Source organism: Chinchilla lanigera, unplaced genomic scaffold, assembly GCF_000276665.1.
Source record: "Chinchilla lanigera isolate Chin_1 unplaced genomic scaffold, ChiLan1.0 scaffold00018, whole genome shotgun sequence".
In the NCBI taxonomy this organism is placed as follows: Eukaryota; Metazoa; Chordata; class Mammalia; order Rodentia; family Chinchillidae; genus Chinchilla; species Chinchilla lanigera.
The window spans coordinates 6,817,400-6,833,377 of NW_004955419.1; the positions used below are offsets into that span (position 1 = coordinate 6,817,400).

The 15,978-nt window shown below is 40.9% G+C and overlaps 1 protein-coding gene across 1 annotated transcript in view; it reads right to left on the reverse strand.

Moving 5' to 3' along the window:
* Window positions 1-15,978, reverse strand: part of Cntrl (centriolin) — a 77,942-nt gene that overhangs the window by 2,875 nt on the left and 59,089 nt on the right. Inside the window, exons 27-41 of the mRNA XM_005382575.2 lie at window positions 14,064-14,194; window positions 13,781-13,921; window positions 13,553-13,679; window positions 11,940-12,104; window positions 11,071-11,230; window positions 9,981-10,096; window positions 9,681-9,898; window positions 8,269-8,426; window positions 7,202-7,275; window positions 5,778-5,966; window positions 5,116-5,341; window positions 3,699-3,904; window positions 2,459-2,599; window positions 525-788; window positions 286-348 (exon numbers count right to left, since the gene is read on the reverse strand). Of these exons, the coding sequence (XP_005382632.1) occupies window positions 286-348; window positions 525-788; window positions 2,459-2,599; window positions 3,699-3,904; window positions 5,116-5,341; window positions 5,778-5,966; window positions 7,202-7,275; window positions 8,269-8,426; window positions 9,681-9,898; window positions 9,981-10,096; window positions 11,071-11,230; window positions 11,940-12,104; window positions 13,553-13,679; window positions 13,781-13,921; window positions 14,064-14,194 (2,379 nt within the window). The remainder of the gene's footprint in view (window positions 1-285; window positions 349-524; window positions 789-2,458; window positions 2,600-3,698; window positions 3,905-5,115; window positions 5,342-5,777; window positions 5,967-7,201; window positions 7,276-8,268; window positions 8,427-9,680; window positions 9,899-9,980; window positions 10,097-11,070; window positions 11,231-11,939; window positions 12,105-13,552; window positions 13,680-13,780; window positions 13,922-14,063; window positions 14,195-15,978) is intronic.

The following is a 15,978-nucleotide window of genomic DNA, read 5'->3' on the forward strand; positions in this document are numbered from 1 at the left end:
GGTTTTTTTTCTGGTACCAGGAATCGAACTCATGACCTAATGCTTGCCAGGCAGGCGCTGTGCTACTGAGCTAAATACCCAGCCCCTAGAATTCATAATTTTGAACATGCCATTTACTAGTTGTGTGATGTCAACTTCTTTGAGCTTCTATCATGTGATCTATAAAATTGAAGAATGTGTGAAAGCAGCCCAAGAATTTAAGAAATATCTTCATTCTCTTAAAGTGCTAAGAAGCTCACACTGGTTGGTTTTTTTTTTTTTTTTTTTTTAAAAAAAAAAAGCAACCTTGAGTCGATCTTCACGGTGACGCAGTTTCTCTCGGAGCGCTTCTCCACGCCAGTGCTCATCCTTTCCCAGAAAGAAAAGAGAGACATCAATAAATCACCAAGTACCATTAGTGGGAACCAACCAACCTTCCCTTCCTCTTACCCTGGCACCCCCAATCTGCTTTTTGCTTAACCTGAGGAAGTGAGAACTAAAGCACCCTTTTAGGAAGCCCAGGGAGTAGCAGGATAAACCCTTACCATCATACGAACTTGGGAAAAGTTCAGTTTTTCTTCAAAAGGTCTGTCATTCAGAGTGAATGGAAAGTTCTCTTTCAAGCTTTCCAATTCTCCTAGGTTTTCATTTCTTTCTAAAACACCTGCTAGATCTGCTGGTAGTTCTGGAAGAAACTGGTTGAGATTCCTCAGGCTGGTTCTGATTTCATCTTTAACCTCACACTTAAGTGTCCTCATTGCATCAGTGATTTCCATTTGTCTTCTTTCCAGATCGTTTTGGTTTGCCATCTAAACAGTGTCAAACACCATAAGGCAAGGTTTAGCATTTAACTTAAAATTGAGCTGTTTAATGAGCTGTTCGCTCATCCCCAGTATACATTTACAGTATGACTTAGGGCCATGACAGCGAGCCTTTTACAACTTAGTGATAATAAACAGCTGGGTGTGCTCTGTGTGTCCCCGGCTCACCACTACTGACTCAGGGCAAGTTAGATTAATTTCTCATCTTCTGTTACCTCACTTGGACATGGAAATACTACCTTCTGCTCAGAAGCATAAGCTGAGAATTTGTATGACGCACCTTAGTGGTAGCTAGCCAACAGTATCAAATGAAGCCCCAAAAGAAAAGCACCATGAACTGACCAAAGTCCTAAGTGATCTGGATTACAAAGGTGAACCCTGGAAGGGACTGAACAATTGGCCTGGTCAGTGCTTTCATTCTGTAGGGAAGAATCTGGTAGCCTAGTCTAGAGGTTTCCTAAAGTGCCACTGGCTGGGTTTAAGACTTCTTTACGTGGCTCGCCTCCTAAAGAGCTTTAGTGATGATACTAGGTTCCTATCTACTGAACTGCGAATTGCTCTAGAGGCATCTAGAGGCAATAAGAGCTCGTGGGTTTTAAAGAACTTTTTAAAAAGACCTCATTTTCTTGACTCAGAGGGTAAGGGTATGTGGGAGAATGGGAATGCTGACAGCACAAATGAAACAGGAATGGCCACATGGGGTAGTCCAAGAAACAAAGTATAGCAGGCCAGCCCAGTGGCCACAGCAGCTCCACTGGAGTTCTGGGATGACTCACACACCAACACTGGCTGAAGAACACTGAAAGCACCTAGGACTGGATTGGAGACCAACCAGGCGCTGGTTTATGCTCTCCACCTGATTACACTACATGATTTCAAAGTTTTCCCCAGGACCATTTTTTCCCTTGCCTGGAGGTTTGGCTCCTATAGACCTATTTCTGACATAAAATCTAACATTTTATCATAGTTCTGTTGGCCATGATTTCTGTCTGGTACCAGAGATTGAACCTAGGATCTCCACACACCTGCATCTATAGACATTTTTTGAGATAGGGTCTTCCTATACATTGATAAGTTGCCCAGACTGCGCTTGTGTTGCAGTCCTCCTGCCCTAGCTTCCCATAGTGCTGGCATTATCAGCTGGTGGGGCACAATAAAATTTTATGCTAAAAAATTATCATGTTTTTACTTCAAAAATTAACATTAAAAAGCTTGCTGAACTTAGAATTTTAAAGAAATACATTTTTATTCAGGAGGGATACTTCTAAGCTTAAGAACGATAAAATAGATTTAACTGAAATAACTTTTTTTTGGTGGTTACTGGGGATTGAACCCAGGGTCTTTGCACTGAGCTACATCCCCAGCCCATTTTTTTGTATTTTACTTTAATAGGGTCTCGTTAAGACACTAAGATGCCCAGGTGGGCGCAAATTTGCAATCCTCCTGCCTCAGCTTTTCAGAGTGCTGGGATCACAAGTGTGCACCACCATGTCCAAGCACTGAAGAACATTCTTATATAATCAGCCTTTTCACCATTTCCCTAAAGAAATATTCCTCCTAAAAGATATCTGAAAACAATACAACCTGCCTGAGCCCTGAGGGGATGAGTGCTTACTGACCCCTCCTGGCGGAGGCCGGGAGGCCCTCCCAGCACACACCTGCTTCTTGAGCTCCAGGTACTCGTGCTGCATCTGGCTGAGCTCCTTCATCAGGTGCCTGGCCCGCTCATGGTTGTCCTGGGCCACCTGTTCGATTGTTGCCATTTCCTTCTGCATGCAGCTGTTCTCCTGCTTTTGCTCCTAGCACAGAAGCGGAAAATGACTCTCCCATCCCACAGGCAGAGATTATTGCTGGCTTACATACTTCCTAGGCCTATAACTTCACTTCCTGCCTGGGCCTTAGCTTTTCTGGCTGTAAAGTTGGGGGTAAATCTACCTCCTTTCTGGGAGCAGGTGCAGCAGCTGGGAGTATATACACGTCAGATTCTCTTAGACCAAAGTCTGAATCCCAGATCTGGGGCATTACCTTTGATAATAAGTTACTTTCCCTTTCTGAGCTACATTAATTGTTTGTAAAATGGGTAAAATAATAGCCACCATTATAGAATTATTTGGAGGATGAAGTTTTAGACATTATATTCTATCTTCACAATCATTTTCTCCATCAGTAATAGTAAGTATATCACTCTGGGAAACATGTGTTTACAAATCCCTTTCGCACAAGGCTCCATTAATCCTTCCAGAGAGCACAGGGCAGAGACCACGCATGACCTGGTTTATGCTCGCCACCTGATTATACTACGCGATATTACTTTTCCCCAGGACCATTTTTTCCCTTGCCTGAGGTCTGGCTCCTGTTTCTGACATAACAGAACCTAACCTATGCCAGCCCACTGTGCTCGCATGCCTCCCCCCGCCATAAGTGCCACACAGACAGAGATGAACTGATTATCCTCTCCCCAGTTTATTTCAGGTTAAAAGCATGGTACACTTAGCTTTCTGGTTTTAGGATAATGATTAAAGCTAATGCTGAGTGCAAAGGCCTGGATGAGAAAATCTTGTGAGCACTGCCTGTGGCTGTGGGAAGATGTCTACCACGCTCTCCAACACCTCTGCACTGTCGTGGGGCACAGAGCAGCAAGCACTCCCCGCTCTGCGTGTCTTGGAACATCTCCCAGCCAGCAGCCAGAGCACTTCTGGGGCTGCAGCTGGGTCTCAGGTAAAACTTACCCTGGGTTTCAGGAATGAATTACTCAGAAATACACCACCAGCAACAGGGGCGTTAGGAGCCAAGCTGATGGGTTACTTGACTTTCTCTACAATGAGGTGGTGGTGCAGTTTAAAATTTTAAACGTATCATTTCCTCAGAGACAAGACTGCTAAGGTGGCTTGTACTCACAAGCAGGTTTTGCTCTAGCTGGCTCCGCTGGATCTTCAGGGCTTCCTTTAGGCTGGCCACCTGCTTCTCAGATTTCTTTCTTTCGTTCAAGAACTGGTTCTGCAGGAGGCTGAAGTGTGCCCTCATAGAGTCCGTCTCTTTCTGGAGAGCCAGCAGCTCACTTGACTTTTCCATTAATTGCTGCTCCCGCTCTGAAAGCTGCCGCTCTGAAACCAGCATTTTTAGTTAGTTTGGCCAGAGGCCGTGGGATGACTGTGGGCAGAGCGTCCCTTCCTTTGTGGGCTGACTGTGAAATGGTGACAGCCACTGGTTCTGGTGCTTTCCTTACTACTGAGTCTCACAAGCCTACCGCGACCACTGCAAAGGCCTAGGAAAAACCCAGCTAAAGAAACCTTTGAAGCACCTGGTTCCCAGAGGGCCAGACCCATGTAACGGACAGCAACTATCTTTCCTTTGAGTGAGACCAAGTACAGTGCCCACCCTGAGTTGCAGGGAACACAGAATGGACCGCTGAAATGTTTTCTACAAGGCTTGATTGTGATACAAGAGGGAGGCACACCGATGGTGTGGCAGAAGCAGCGCAGGATTTTGAGCTATCTCACAGTTGAGCATATTTTTGGAATCACACATGCAAACACCTGGGACACAGTGACTACTCAGTAAAAATGCTTATAATGAAAGTGACATTTAAAAAAGATTTTTTCATATCACCCTATTTAGAATAGCACCCTGGCCAGACTGTACTTTTCAACCCCTCTGCCACTGCCAGAACTCAGTTTATTTGTTCAGTTTCATTCTATGAAATGACTGGGTCTGGATGTATCTGGAGTTCAAAGGGAAAAAGGAGGAACATCTCTTTCAGATGCACAACAATCTCTGTGTATTATTGAACCCCTACAGACTAAGGAAGAAAAGTCATTTATTGCTGATCATTTGCCCTGCATTTTCACGTTGACTTCATTTATCTGTGGCTCAAGAGACAGCAAACTGACTCAGACAAAAGTCTGCATTTTGGTAGCATTCATTACGTGAACTAGGGACAGAGACAGAATTGTTCATAGTGTTTTTTGACTCACAGGAACAAAATGGATCATTCTTACTAATGCTCATAAATAATGTAGAGTATCTTCTGGTACTTCTTTGCCTTATTGTTCTACCTTCTTGAGTTAATGTTCCCAAAGGAGGCAATGCAATAAACTAAAGAGTTGCTGGTCTACTACAGAATCAAATACCTTCTCCAAAAAGACTGAAGTCCCTCTTGCCTTCCTGAGCCTGTCTCCTCTTCTCTCACAGGGCTCTCTCCCCTTGTTTCTCCCTCGTCCTTCCTAGGCTCTGGCCAGGGCTTGGGTTTCCCTTATCCTTTACAATACAACCAGCAAAGCAACCGCACCCCAGAGCGACGTTTCAGAACACGTACGAGCTTGGGAGAGCGACTCCTCCAGGGTCTCACCCCACCGCTCCTCTTCCTGCAGAGTCCTGACACGACCTTCAGCCACTGACACCTCTGTGAGCACCTGGTCCAGTTTGTTTTTCTGGTCCCTTAACTCTTTTTCCAGCTGCTGCTGCTCCTTCTTCAGTATCACTTTATTGGCTTCTAATTTTTTTTCCTCACTTTCAGTCTCTTTTTGAAGTCTCTGAAAATTCTTAATAAAGAGTAGCCTTCGTCATAAAGTAACAAACATGGTGTACCAGAAGAACACAGGGCAGATTCCAGCTCAACATAAGAGGGAAGGGAAAGGTGAGAGGGAAAAGGGACAGGGGAGGGAAAGAGAGAGAGGTCCTTTGCAGAAGGGACCAAGCAGGGGCTGTTAAGCCACCTGGCCAGCACAGGAGGAGAGGATGCAAGCAGTAAATGGCACACAGCCACTAAGTTGCTTTATAAGGCTGTGTCCTGTGACTTTAACAGCTCTTTAAATGAATCCCGAAAGTCCCACAGCTGGTATGAAAACCACCCCTGATTACACAGGCAGTTAAAAGACACATGGTTCTTTGAGGGATATTTCTCAGCAACTTTTTACCACAGAGAAAAAGCTCACACAAATAACAGAATAGTTCCTTTCAATCAAAAATGTGTAGTACCATTTCCTGCTGGTCTAGTTTGAGCTTGTTTTCTTCTATTTCATTCTGAAGCACTTGAAGTTGTTGCTGTTTTGTCTCCATTTCTTTTTGACAGCCTTCAAACCTCTCTGTCCACTCACTGATGTCCTTCTGGAGCCTGCTCTGCTCGCTAAGCAGTATATCCTGGCGCTTGCTGGTATGAAGCAGGTCCTTTAGCGGGAAGAACAAATTGCAATTATTTAGAAAGCTAACTTTACTAGGGGTGACCAGTGCCAATCCAGTACCTACTATGTCTGATAAAATGAGAAGCATAACAATTCTATATCGGTCCAGAGTCAATTACTACTTTTCTTTTTTAGTGCCTAAAAAATAAGATGGCAAAACCCCAGCAAAAGACTCAGTTTCTCTCAGCTTTAGCTGCCTTATCATTGAGATGGGAATAATTCAATATTCATAGGATTCTTTTTTTTTTTTGTCTTTTTGAGCCAGGGTCTCACTATGCAGTTCAGGCTGGCCTTGAGCTCACTTTGTAGCCCAGGCTGGTCTCAAATCATCTCAATGATTCTCCTGCCTCAGCCTCCCAAGTGCTGGGATTACAAGCATGTGCCACCACACCCAGATTCTGAAGAATCTCATAGGATTCTTCAGAAAAATAAAAACTATAAACAAGGCTTACTTCTTATTGAAAATGAACCTAATGTCACAATTTTGTTACTATATGAAATATTTACACTGGTTCAAAAAGCTACAAAAATAACAAATATCTCTTTAAGGAACATAAATTAAATATTTTTGAAAGAGTTAACCATTTTCTAACTCAGAAAATATTCCTAAGAACCTTCATAGGATTTTTAGAAGACTACTTAAAGTTTTGTTTTTTATGTCTTAGAAACACAGAATCTTAAAGGTAAAAGGAAGAGAACGTAGATGTTTAATTTCACTTCTAACGTACATAGTAGAAACAGGCCCAGAATTTGCCTGATGTTCTTTGAAATTCAAATTATAGCACTGTTCTCACAGGATAACAGTGAGTTACTTTTAGGAAGATTCTCAGAAATACAAGGGTCAAGCATCTGCTTTACTCAGCATTTGACTCTGCAACTAAACGAGTAATGAAATCTAAGCCCAGGCTGGAGGCCCCACCTGCGCCATGGAGAAAAGGCGGGCTCTCTGGTCCCTCAAGTCACAAGGAGCTGCTAGTGAACTGCTGCTGGGCTCTGGTCTGGCACCACCTTACTAGCTTTGAGTACAATTGTTTTAGTCAAGAATTCCAGGGCTAAAATAAATTAGAAAACCATTGCTCTGTACCAAAATTATTTGCTGTCCCTATGGGGGTCTGCTGGTGTGAAAGGGAACAAACTTCTTGATTTTTTTCATTATGTCAACCAACTGTCTACATACATGCCTTCAGGGTATTAAGAAAAGATTATACTTCTTAACCGTACCTGTTTTGCTAGGTTCAAATGGTCTTGAACATTAGCCAGTTCCTTCTGTAGTGAATTTAATGCCTTTCGTTTTTCTACAGAAACATAATTTTCGTAAAATAGATACATACATATATATAAAAAAATACATGCCAGCTTTCCACGCCCCCTAACGGATACAACAAAAGTGAATTTAAACTTAATTAAATGAATGACAGTGCCACATATCTTATTAAAGGCCAAAGAGTTACAGGTACAACCGAGATTTGGAGCCCAAGTTTTTAAAAGATTTTCATATTCAAAACCTCTTACTAAGAAATTCACAGCTAATAATTCTGGAGAGGTACACACGTTAGACTAAAAATAGGAACTGTCTATACCACTGATGGAAATGGCAACTACTAGTTGCAACCTCGAGCAAGTCACAAGAAAACTGAGCCTCGGATTCCTCGTCTGTAGATGAGTAAAATAAGTCTCTAGCTCATAAAAATGTTACAAGAGTTGAATGAAAAAATGGAATATGTGTAGGACACAATAAAGGCTCAAGACGTATATTATTAGCTATATTATACAGCAGCTTTTCCTACATAAATCATGAATATTTACTAAGATCTGATAACCCTCTCTCTTTCTCTCACACACACATGCACACACACATGCTAGGAAAAATCTGAGAGGATATTTAAATTGTTATAAGAAGTATCTCTGAAGGGTGAGGTCAACAGTAATTTTATTTCATCTCTTTTGTTGCTTTTAAACTGTTCTCTAAGGACATGAATTCACTTTTTAAATTGAGATAGAATTCACATTTCATGTATGTCCTAATTAAAGTGTGTGGCTCGAAGACTTTCAGGATATTCAGAGTTGTACCATCATTACCACAATCTAACTGGTCTGTCTTTGTACTGCTGGGATTCAACCCAGTTCTCATACCTTTACCACTGAGCTACATCCCCAGCTACCACAATCTGATTTCAGAAAGAAACCCCATGATCATTTGAAGGAATTCTGTAATAAGAACAATCAAATAGTTAAAGACTCTAACAAAGGGAAAATAAGTCACGTTTTCCAGTTTTGCTACTTCATACCGTGTAGCTGCTGCTGCAGTGCTGAAATGTCATTACACAGGGAGCGCTTGTCTCTGTTCAGTTGCTCTAGCTCCTGCTGCACCTGCTTGACACCCGATTCCAACTTTGCTAAGTTTGACTGCTCCATTTTGCTGTTTTCTTCTGTAGCTGCTAAAACTCTACCACACAGAATAAATCTGAATGTCAAATATAAATATTTAAGCGCAGCAAGGCATGACTGAGGAACAGTGGTACCCTTTCACAACGTGCAGTTGTGGGGAGTTTGAATGATCACAATTCTTAGTATGTAAGACCCTGGATATTCAAAACATATCTTACCAGCATTCTAAAAGAGAGATTTAAACAACAAAATCAAAAAAGAATTCATTAAACTGAAGTTTTATAAAATCAGTAAAGACATGGGTAACATTCAGGATTTCAAAAATCTGAGTGATACACATGGACTGCTGACTCACGACAGGTGAAAAAGCAAAACACAACCCTGTGTCCAGCAGGATTTCCCCAAGTCAGAGAGGCATGAGCACGCATCTTATCCACACACAGGGAGGCAGAGTAAGGCCCTTTCACTCAGCACAATTACCACGAGATGCAGCCTTGTTGTGTGTATCAACACTTCACTCCCTTGTTGTTGTCGAGTAATATCCCATGGTACAGATGCCACTCCCTATTCACTTATGGACATTTGGGAGTCACATAATAGTGCTATAAAATCTGTATAGAAATACGTGTTCATTCTTTTGTGTACATAGCTAGGAATGGAATGATCAGAGTCTCTGGTTTGTATATGTCTGTATTTTAAGTAACTGCCGAACTATTTTATAAAGTATTTTTATTTTCATTTATTTTTTTGACACAGGCTGTCATTATGTAGTTCAGGCTGCCCTTGAACTCATAGCAATGCTCCTGCCTCAGCCTCTCAAGTGCTGGGATTACAGGTGTGTGCCATCACCCCCAGCTTTATAAAAGTCCTGAAATCAGGTAGTGTTAACCCTAAATATTTTTCTTGTTCGAAGTTGTTTTGGTGTTATATCTAAAAAACTGTTGCATCTCTTCTAAGTCCTCTGCATTTCCACATAAACTTTAGAATTAACTTGTTAATTTCTTTTTAAAAAGCCTATTGGGATTTTGATTGTAATTACTTTGAACCTATAGATAATTTTGAGAATGAAATCTTAATAATACTGTCTTCCTATCCATAATAAGGTCTATCTCTCCATTTATTTCCACCACGCTACTACCTCAAATTAAAAAGCCACGACAGATTATTTGAGGGGGCAGCTAGAAGGAAAGTCACAAAAAATGCTACTGGACAATTATATTATGACAGCAAATTTGCAGAGTAGTTTCCCCCCTTTTCTCTATGTTCTAATTTTCTAAAGTGATCCCCCAAGCTCATTTGTTCTTGCTCTCACCGTTTGCTCTGTGACAACTTCTCTTCCCAACTGTCACATTTCTGTTGGAGATCTTCCTTTTCTTTGCTCAAACACTCAACACATGACTGCAACGCTTGCATCTCAGCAGTCATTTGTGCTATTTCCCGTTTGTGTCTCTCCAGCAGCTGCTTCTGCCATTCTATTTCCCCTCTCTGTTGCTCTGCTGTCTGCTGCAAATTCTCTAACTCCAGTTTCTCCTAAATCAGACAGAAGAGGGCTCAAATATGCTGAAAGGGAAGGACTGCAGGTTGCTAAGGGTACAGGGGCTCTGTTCGTTACCTCTAGCACTTGAACCTGAGTCTTCTCTAGCTCCGACGCCTTTTGGTCACGTTGTAGCTTCAAACCTTGTAGCTCATTGTTCTCAAGTTGCAACATGTCAAGAATGTTCTTTAATTCTAACAGACAGAAACAAAGTATAGTCCATGCTATTAAATGAAACATTAATAAAATGAAACAAATACTACTACTGACTGAGAAGAAACAACAGATAATTAAAAAAAAATGTGTTTGAATAAACGCTGCTGGTAGTATTTTTAATGAAAAAAAAAAAACTAAAAGTACTGCTAATTTGTTAAAACATTTTAACAAAAACATTTAGTGAAGACTACATTCTAAAAGCATTTACCTCCACATAAAAGAATAAACTAAGTACATTTCACATAGATAAAAATTAATAAAAACAGGAAAAACTTTAAAATATAGAATGAGATTTAAATCATACGTTTCACCTTTGAAATACAGATATTTAAATATTAACTTTTCTAATTATAAAAGTATTTGCTTACTGTAGAACATCTAGAAAATATAAAAATAGCATAAAAGAAAGAATAAAAATACATTATTATCCCAGAGGTAAAGATCATGGCTTTAATACTTGAAGTATTTCCTTGAGGAATGTACACACACACTTACACATCTTTTAAAACTGAGCTATACGTCGCATTTGATTTTTATCGATTTTTTTCACTCTTTTCATGAGCATTTTTCCGTGTCATTAAGTGTTAAAAATACACCGTTATTCTGGTAATCTGCTTCCAAACTGTACCATCAATACTGCTGTGATATACACAAAGGTTCACCCTCTCGAGTAGAGCTGGGCTCACTAGTCTGACAGATGGGAATCTCAGGGCTGGAAAGCCAGCGTTAGTGTTCCCGTTTGCACTTCACTGCACAGCACCTACGTAGCCTTCCACCAGCACACTCCGAGCAGCCATAAAATGATTATTTTGCTTCTAAATAAACATGACATTCAGTGGCAGAAAGGTTAAACTTCCAAAGAACTTTATCTGGTCATTTACCTTTTTCTATAACCCATAATACATACATTTTCAATCTCAAACTTCATATGATTGTTTTCCTTTAAACTTACCAGTTTTGTGTTTAGACATTTGCCTTAAAACTACCTGAAGATTTTCTTCCTCTTTCTCAATTTCCTGCTTTACAAGTGTAAGCTGAGTTTTCTTTTCACTAATGTGGACATTCAGTTCTCCTTTCTGAAAACTCAGTTCTTCAAGAAGCGATTTTACTTCCTGTGGTTAAAAAGAAAAAGGCATCCTCCTTATGAAACTATGAATGGAAATTCCTTTAAAATCAATTGGGTTATTGTCTCATTTCATAAAACTGCTAATTTGTAACAAGTTCATTTTTGCTTTTTTTTTTTTTACAAGAACAGGTTTATATTTTGCACCAATATATTTCTGTATAAAAGAAGCAATAACATTGTCTTCATTTAAATGTACACTTAACATTTACTATTTACAGGGCAATATGTCATAGAGAAAAAAGGCGGACTGAGACATGGTACCTCAAGGGGTTTAATACCCCAGGCAGAGGCAAGGCAGAGAACATGAACACCATTAGGAAAGCTAAGATGCTCTAGGAAACATGCAGACAGAATGCCACTAACCTTAGGGCAGCAAATGAAGGAGTCAGAGAAGTCTTCTTAGCAGAGGTGGCAGGTAGCTAGGCCATGAGAAATAGGTAGAATGTGGCTAGTGATGGGGCTAAAGGGACTTCTTGGAGAGGAAATGGAATGAAAAAAGGGCAAGAGGCAGGAAAATCTTGGGTATATCCAGGAAAGTCTGAGGGGAGCGCCACGTAACAGCCGCAGATAGCAAGGCCATGTAACATGGATCAAACGGCACTCAAAGAAGGTGAAGCTCAGAACGCCAAAGGCAATGCTTTACAGTAAGTATACATTGTCCTAGGACTCTTAAGACAACCTACTAAGACACATACCCTAATGTGACTGCATTTCTCAGCTACTTCTGTTTCTCCCAGCTGCAGAGCTTCTTGGAGGTCAGCTTTTGCCTGGACCATGCTTTCTTGCAGTAGATGCAGCTCCTCCTTTTTGTGCCCTAGCTCTCTGTCCAGGATAGCCATCTCCAGCTGTTGACTTGTCACCTGAAAAGGGAAGAATGCAAAGTCTGATAAGGCCTCTTCAGTGCTAGCCTGGAGGTTACAGATTTACAAGGTAAAGTAAACAATTTCGGGGCAGTCAGAGGCTAACACCCAGCACAAGAACAAGGTACAAGCATGAAATGCCTAGTAAAGACCTTGAGCTTATACACTATAAACATCCCTCAAATCACAGCAAGAACAGCAATATGATAATAGTGATCACCCCTCTGGTTTTCAAAGAACTTTCGTATCTATACCTTACTCCACTTGAAAACAACCTTAGCAAAAGAAGTTAGGCAGAGATTTTTTAATTCATTCATTATTTTAAATTTTAAAATTTCAATTTTAAGGACAATACATATTTGTTTGCAGACAAAACAAGAAATATAAACATGTGAAAGGAAGAAAGCAAAATACTCAGATGGCCACTTTCATACTTTGGTTTAGACTAAATATGTAAGTATTTATCAACACATTCAACAGACGTGATCTTAGAGATAAAGTTTCTTAAACCTCACCTCTTTTACTCAGGAGTTGCTACAGTTTGAGTCCTAAGTGGCCGCCAAAGGCTTATGTGTGAGTGCTTAGCCCCCAGCAGGACTGTTGGGAGGGGCACTGTGGGGGGAGCTTCAGTCAGTGGCAGCCCCTTGAAGGACGTGATGGGACCCTGAGCCTTCCTCTCTCTCTCATTTCCCAGCCATGCAGTGAGCACTTTTGCTCACCACACACTCTTGCCATTATGTGCCACCACGGGCCCAGAGCAATAGGCCAAGTGATCACAGACCGAAACCTCCACAACTGTAAGCCAACACGAACCCCTCCCCCTCCTTTCTCTCTTCTTTTCTTCCCTCCTTCCTTCCATCTCTCCTTTCTCCCCACTCCACCTCTATTTCTGTCTCTGGTGCTAGAGACTGAACCCAGATGGTGCTCTACCACTGAGCTACATTCCTAGCCCTTTTTATTTTTTCAGACAGGTTCTTGCTGAGTTGCCCATACTGGGTTCAAACTTGTCATCCTCCTGCTTCAGCCTCCTGACTACCTGGGATTATAGATGTGTGCCACCAGCACCCAGCTAAACTTTTGTCTCACTCTCTTTTTTCCTTTGAGACATGGTCTTGCTGCATAGTTCAGGCTGGCCTCGAACTCAGCAATCTTCCTGCCTCAGGCTCCCAAATGCTGGAATTACAGGTGTTTGCCACCATGACTGGCTTTAAACCTTTTCTCTTTAAATGCTGATCGTTTCAGGATTTCTCATAGTGACAGAAAGCTGGACAATATATATTGTACTAAGGTGAGATTCAAATTTAGGTTTTACTATGATAGCCTCATTTGTTCTTTATTTTGTATTTTCCAATCTTTTCTACAATCAAATACGTATTACTTTTATCATCACAAAATAAAGTAGGTTTTAAAACAATACAGCCTGTCTTTACAGGCCTTTATTGCTATACCTGGCCTTTCAGCTTTTCTAGCTCGGATCTTTTGGCCTGAAGGAGGGTCTCAGATTCTTTTAAGACGTGGAGGTGGTGATCCTCATTGCGTTCGGCTGTCTCAACATCTCTTTGCAAGTTCTGAAGCCTGCAAAGCACCAGCAGTACTTAAGGAGACACTCAGGGACACTGAGCCTCAGAGAAGTCTTCTAGCATCATCCCTTTGCAGCACACAGAGGCCTTACTTACTCTTCCATCAGTTTTTCCTTCTTCTTGTTTAAACTCTGGAAGTCTGTTTCTTTTGCTGCTATCACTTTGTTTATTTCTTCCAAGATTTCTTCTTGTTTGACTTTGTGCTCCTCCAAATTCTTTGCATCAGCCTGGAGCAATCTGAAACATAGCGCTTTGTTTTCCCCTGGCCCTTGAAATTCAGCAAGATGCATTCTATATCATAAACTAATTCTTACCCTCCTGGAACCACACTTCCCAGTCATCTCACCACAGGCCTCAGTGGCTTGGGGATTGCACCTACCTCAGCTGCTGATCGGCTTTCACAAGGTTAACAGCAGTTTCCTGAGCTCTCCTTTCTAACTCTTCAGTATCAGACTGGGTTTGCAATAAAGTTTTCTTGGTGTCAGTGAACTTTTCAACAGCATTTTCTGTCTAGAAAAGAAATGGTCAGTAAAAGCAATTCAGCTACAATAGTCACTCCCATCTACTGGCAATATAAACTCGTACAACTCTTCTGGAAAACATTCACTTTGACCCTTCACCTCTTAGAAAATAATTCAGAAGTGAAGCACTACTACATAGAAATGTCCTGAAATGACATAAAACTGAAAAAGATTAAGTGGTAGTGCATCAACACCATAGAATACTGTAGGGACTTGAAAATAATAAAGTGACAAAGGAGCAACATTAACAGGAATGTTAATAACATACTGGCCAAGGAAAATGAGTTTGAAATTGTATAAGCACCAGGAGATAACTATATAAAACTATATCTGCATCACCAAAAACAGATAAACAGCTACGCACAGTCATTTGAAGATGGTGAGACTGCACGTGGTCCATAAGACTACTGCCGTTTGATTACATTAAAAGTACCCAGTTGACAATGAAGTGATTTTACCACAGATTCTTACTGTACTCTGATATTATCAATTAAGTGAAAACTCATTATATTATCTGATTTAATTATGGTTAAGAAACACAAATATTAAATACCTCTGAAGTATTTAAAAATCTTTCTATACAAGATTCAGCAAAAACACTTAAAAAATCAGCTTGGTTTCTTTTTCTGCCTAAAATAAGAGGCTTACAACAATGTCATCAGAAGGTCCAGAAGTAAGAGTTTGGTCTGCACTTGGCTGAGCACTGACTCACCTTCAGCCCTACAACTGAAGCTCTGTACTACAGTCAGAGTCTTTACGTTAAATTAAATATTGACCATTAAATACCCAATGTAGATACAAAAGGGCTCGCAAGCTCCCAAAGAGCTAGGAACTTCCCCAGACTTCACTCTATGTCAGATAGCTGGCTTCGTGTCAGTAATCAGCAAAGCACTGGACAGAACTCACTCGGCACTACACAGGTCACACCGCTAAGTAGCCTTTGTCTCCTCCTGTGTCAGGCTCTAATCTGTGTGCCACATTTCTTACAAAATAAGCCTACTTCCTCTCTCCTCCTCTTACCACGCTGCCTCCTGAGTCATTCTGGGAAGATTAAGAACAAAGAACTTCTCAGTACTGCTTCATTTACTACCTGTACCTACTACCAATGCCATCCATTTGCTCTTCTCCAGTGATAGTTTTTTTTCCCACTAACACCTGTTCTCTCTCACAGTAATCTAACATGTGATAACAGAAGGAATTATTTCTGTTAAAGTCATCACTCACAGAATTTCTTTAGGAACTAAAACCACTCACTTCAGTTCTTGGGCAACAGGTTTCTATTAAATAGATTTAAGTTGAGATATCAACATAAAAATAGTAGTTCCGGAGGGGTTCCACGTGGCTAAGGGACATTTTTCATCCTGGCATTCTCATATAAAAATGCTCTAGGATAGGCAGTACTTCAACTTATGACTATGGGCCTGTTAACAGCCTAAGCTAACACCATCTTACAGCGTTGTCATGGATGTTAAAGTGGCATTTATAAATGACCGTATGTTGCCAAATAGGGGATCAATACAGGGAAGCTCCATTTCCTCTCCTACTTTCTTCTATATTGTAGTCTAAGGAATACTATTATCAGACCAATGATATTTCGTATCATTATCTCCATTATAACTGGAAGAGAAAAATTAAGACTTGTTCATGGTAGCTTCATAAGAATCCAATTGGCCTTATTTTAAAACACAGCAGAGGCTGCTGTGGTGGGTGCAGGCCGATAGTCCCAGCACTTGGGAGGCTAAGGCAGGAGGATCACCATGAGTTTGAGGCCAG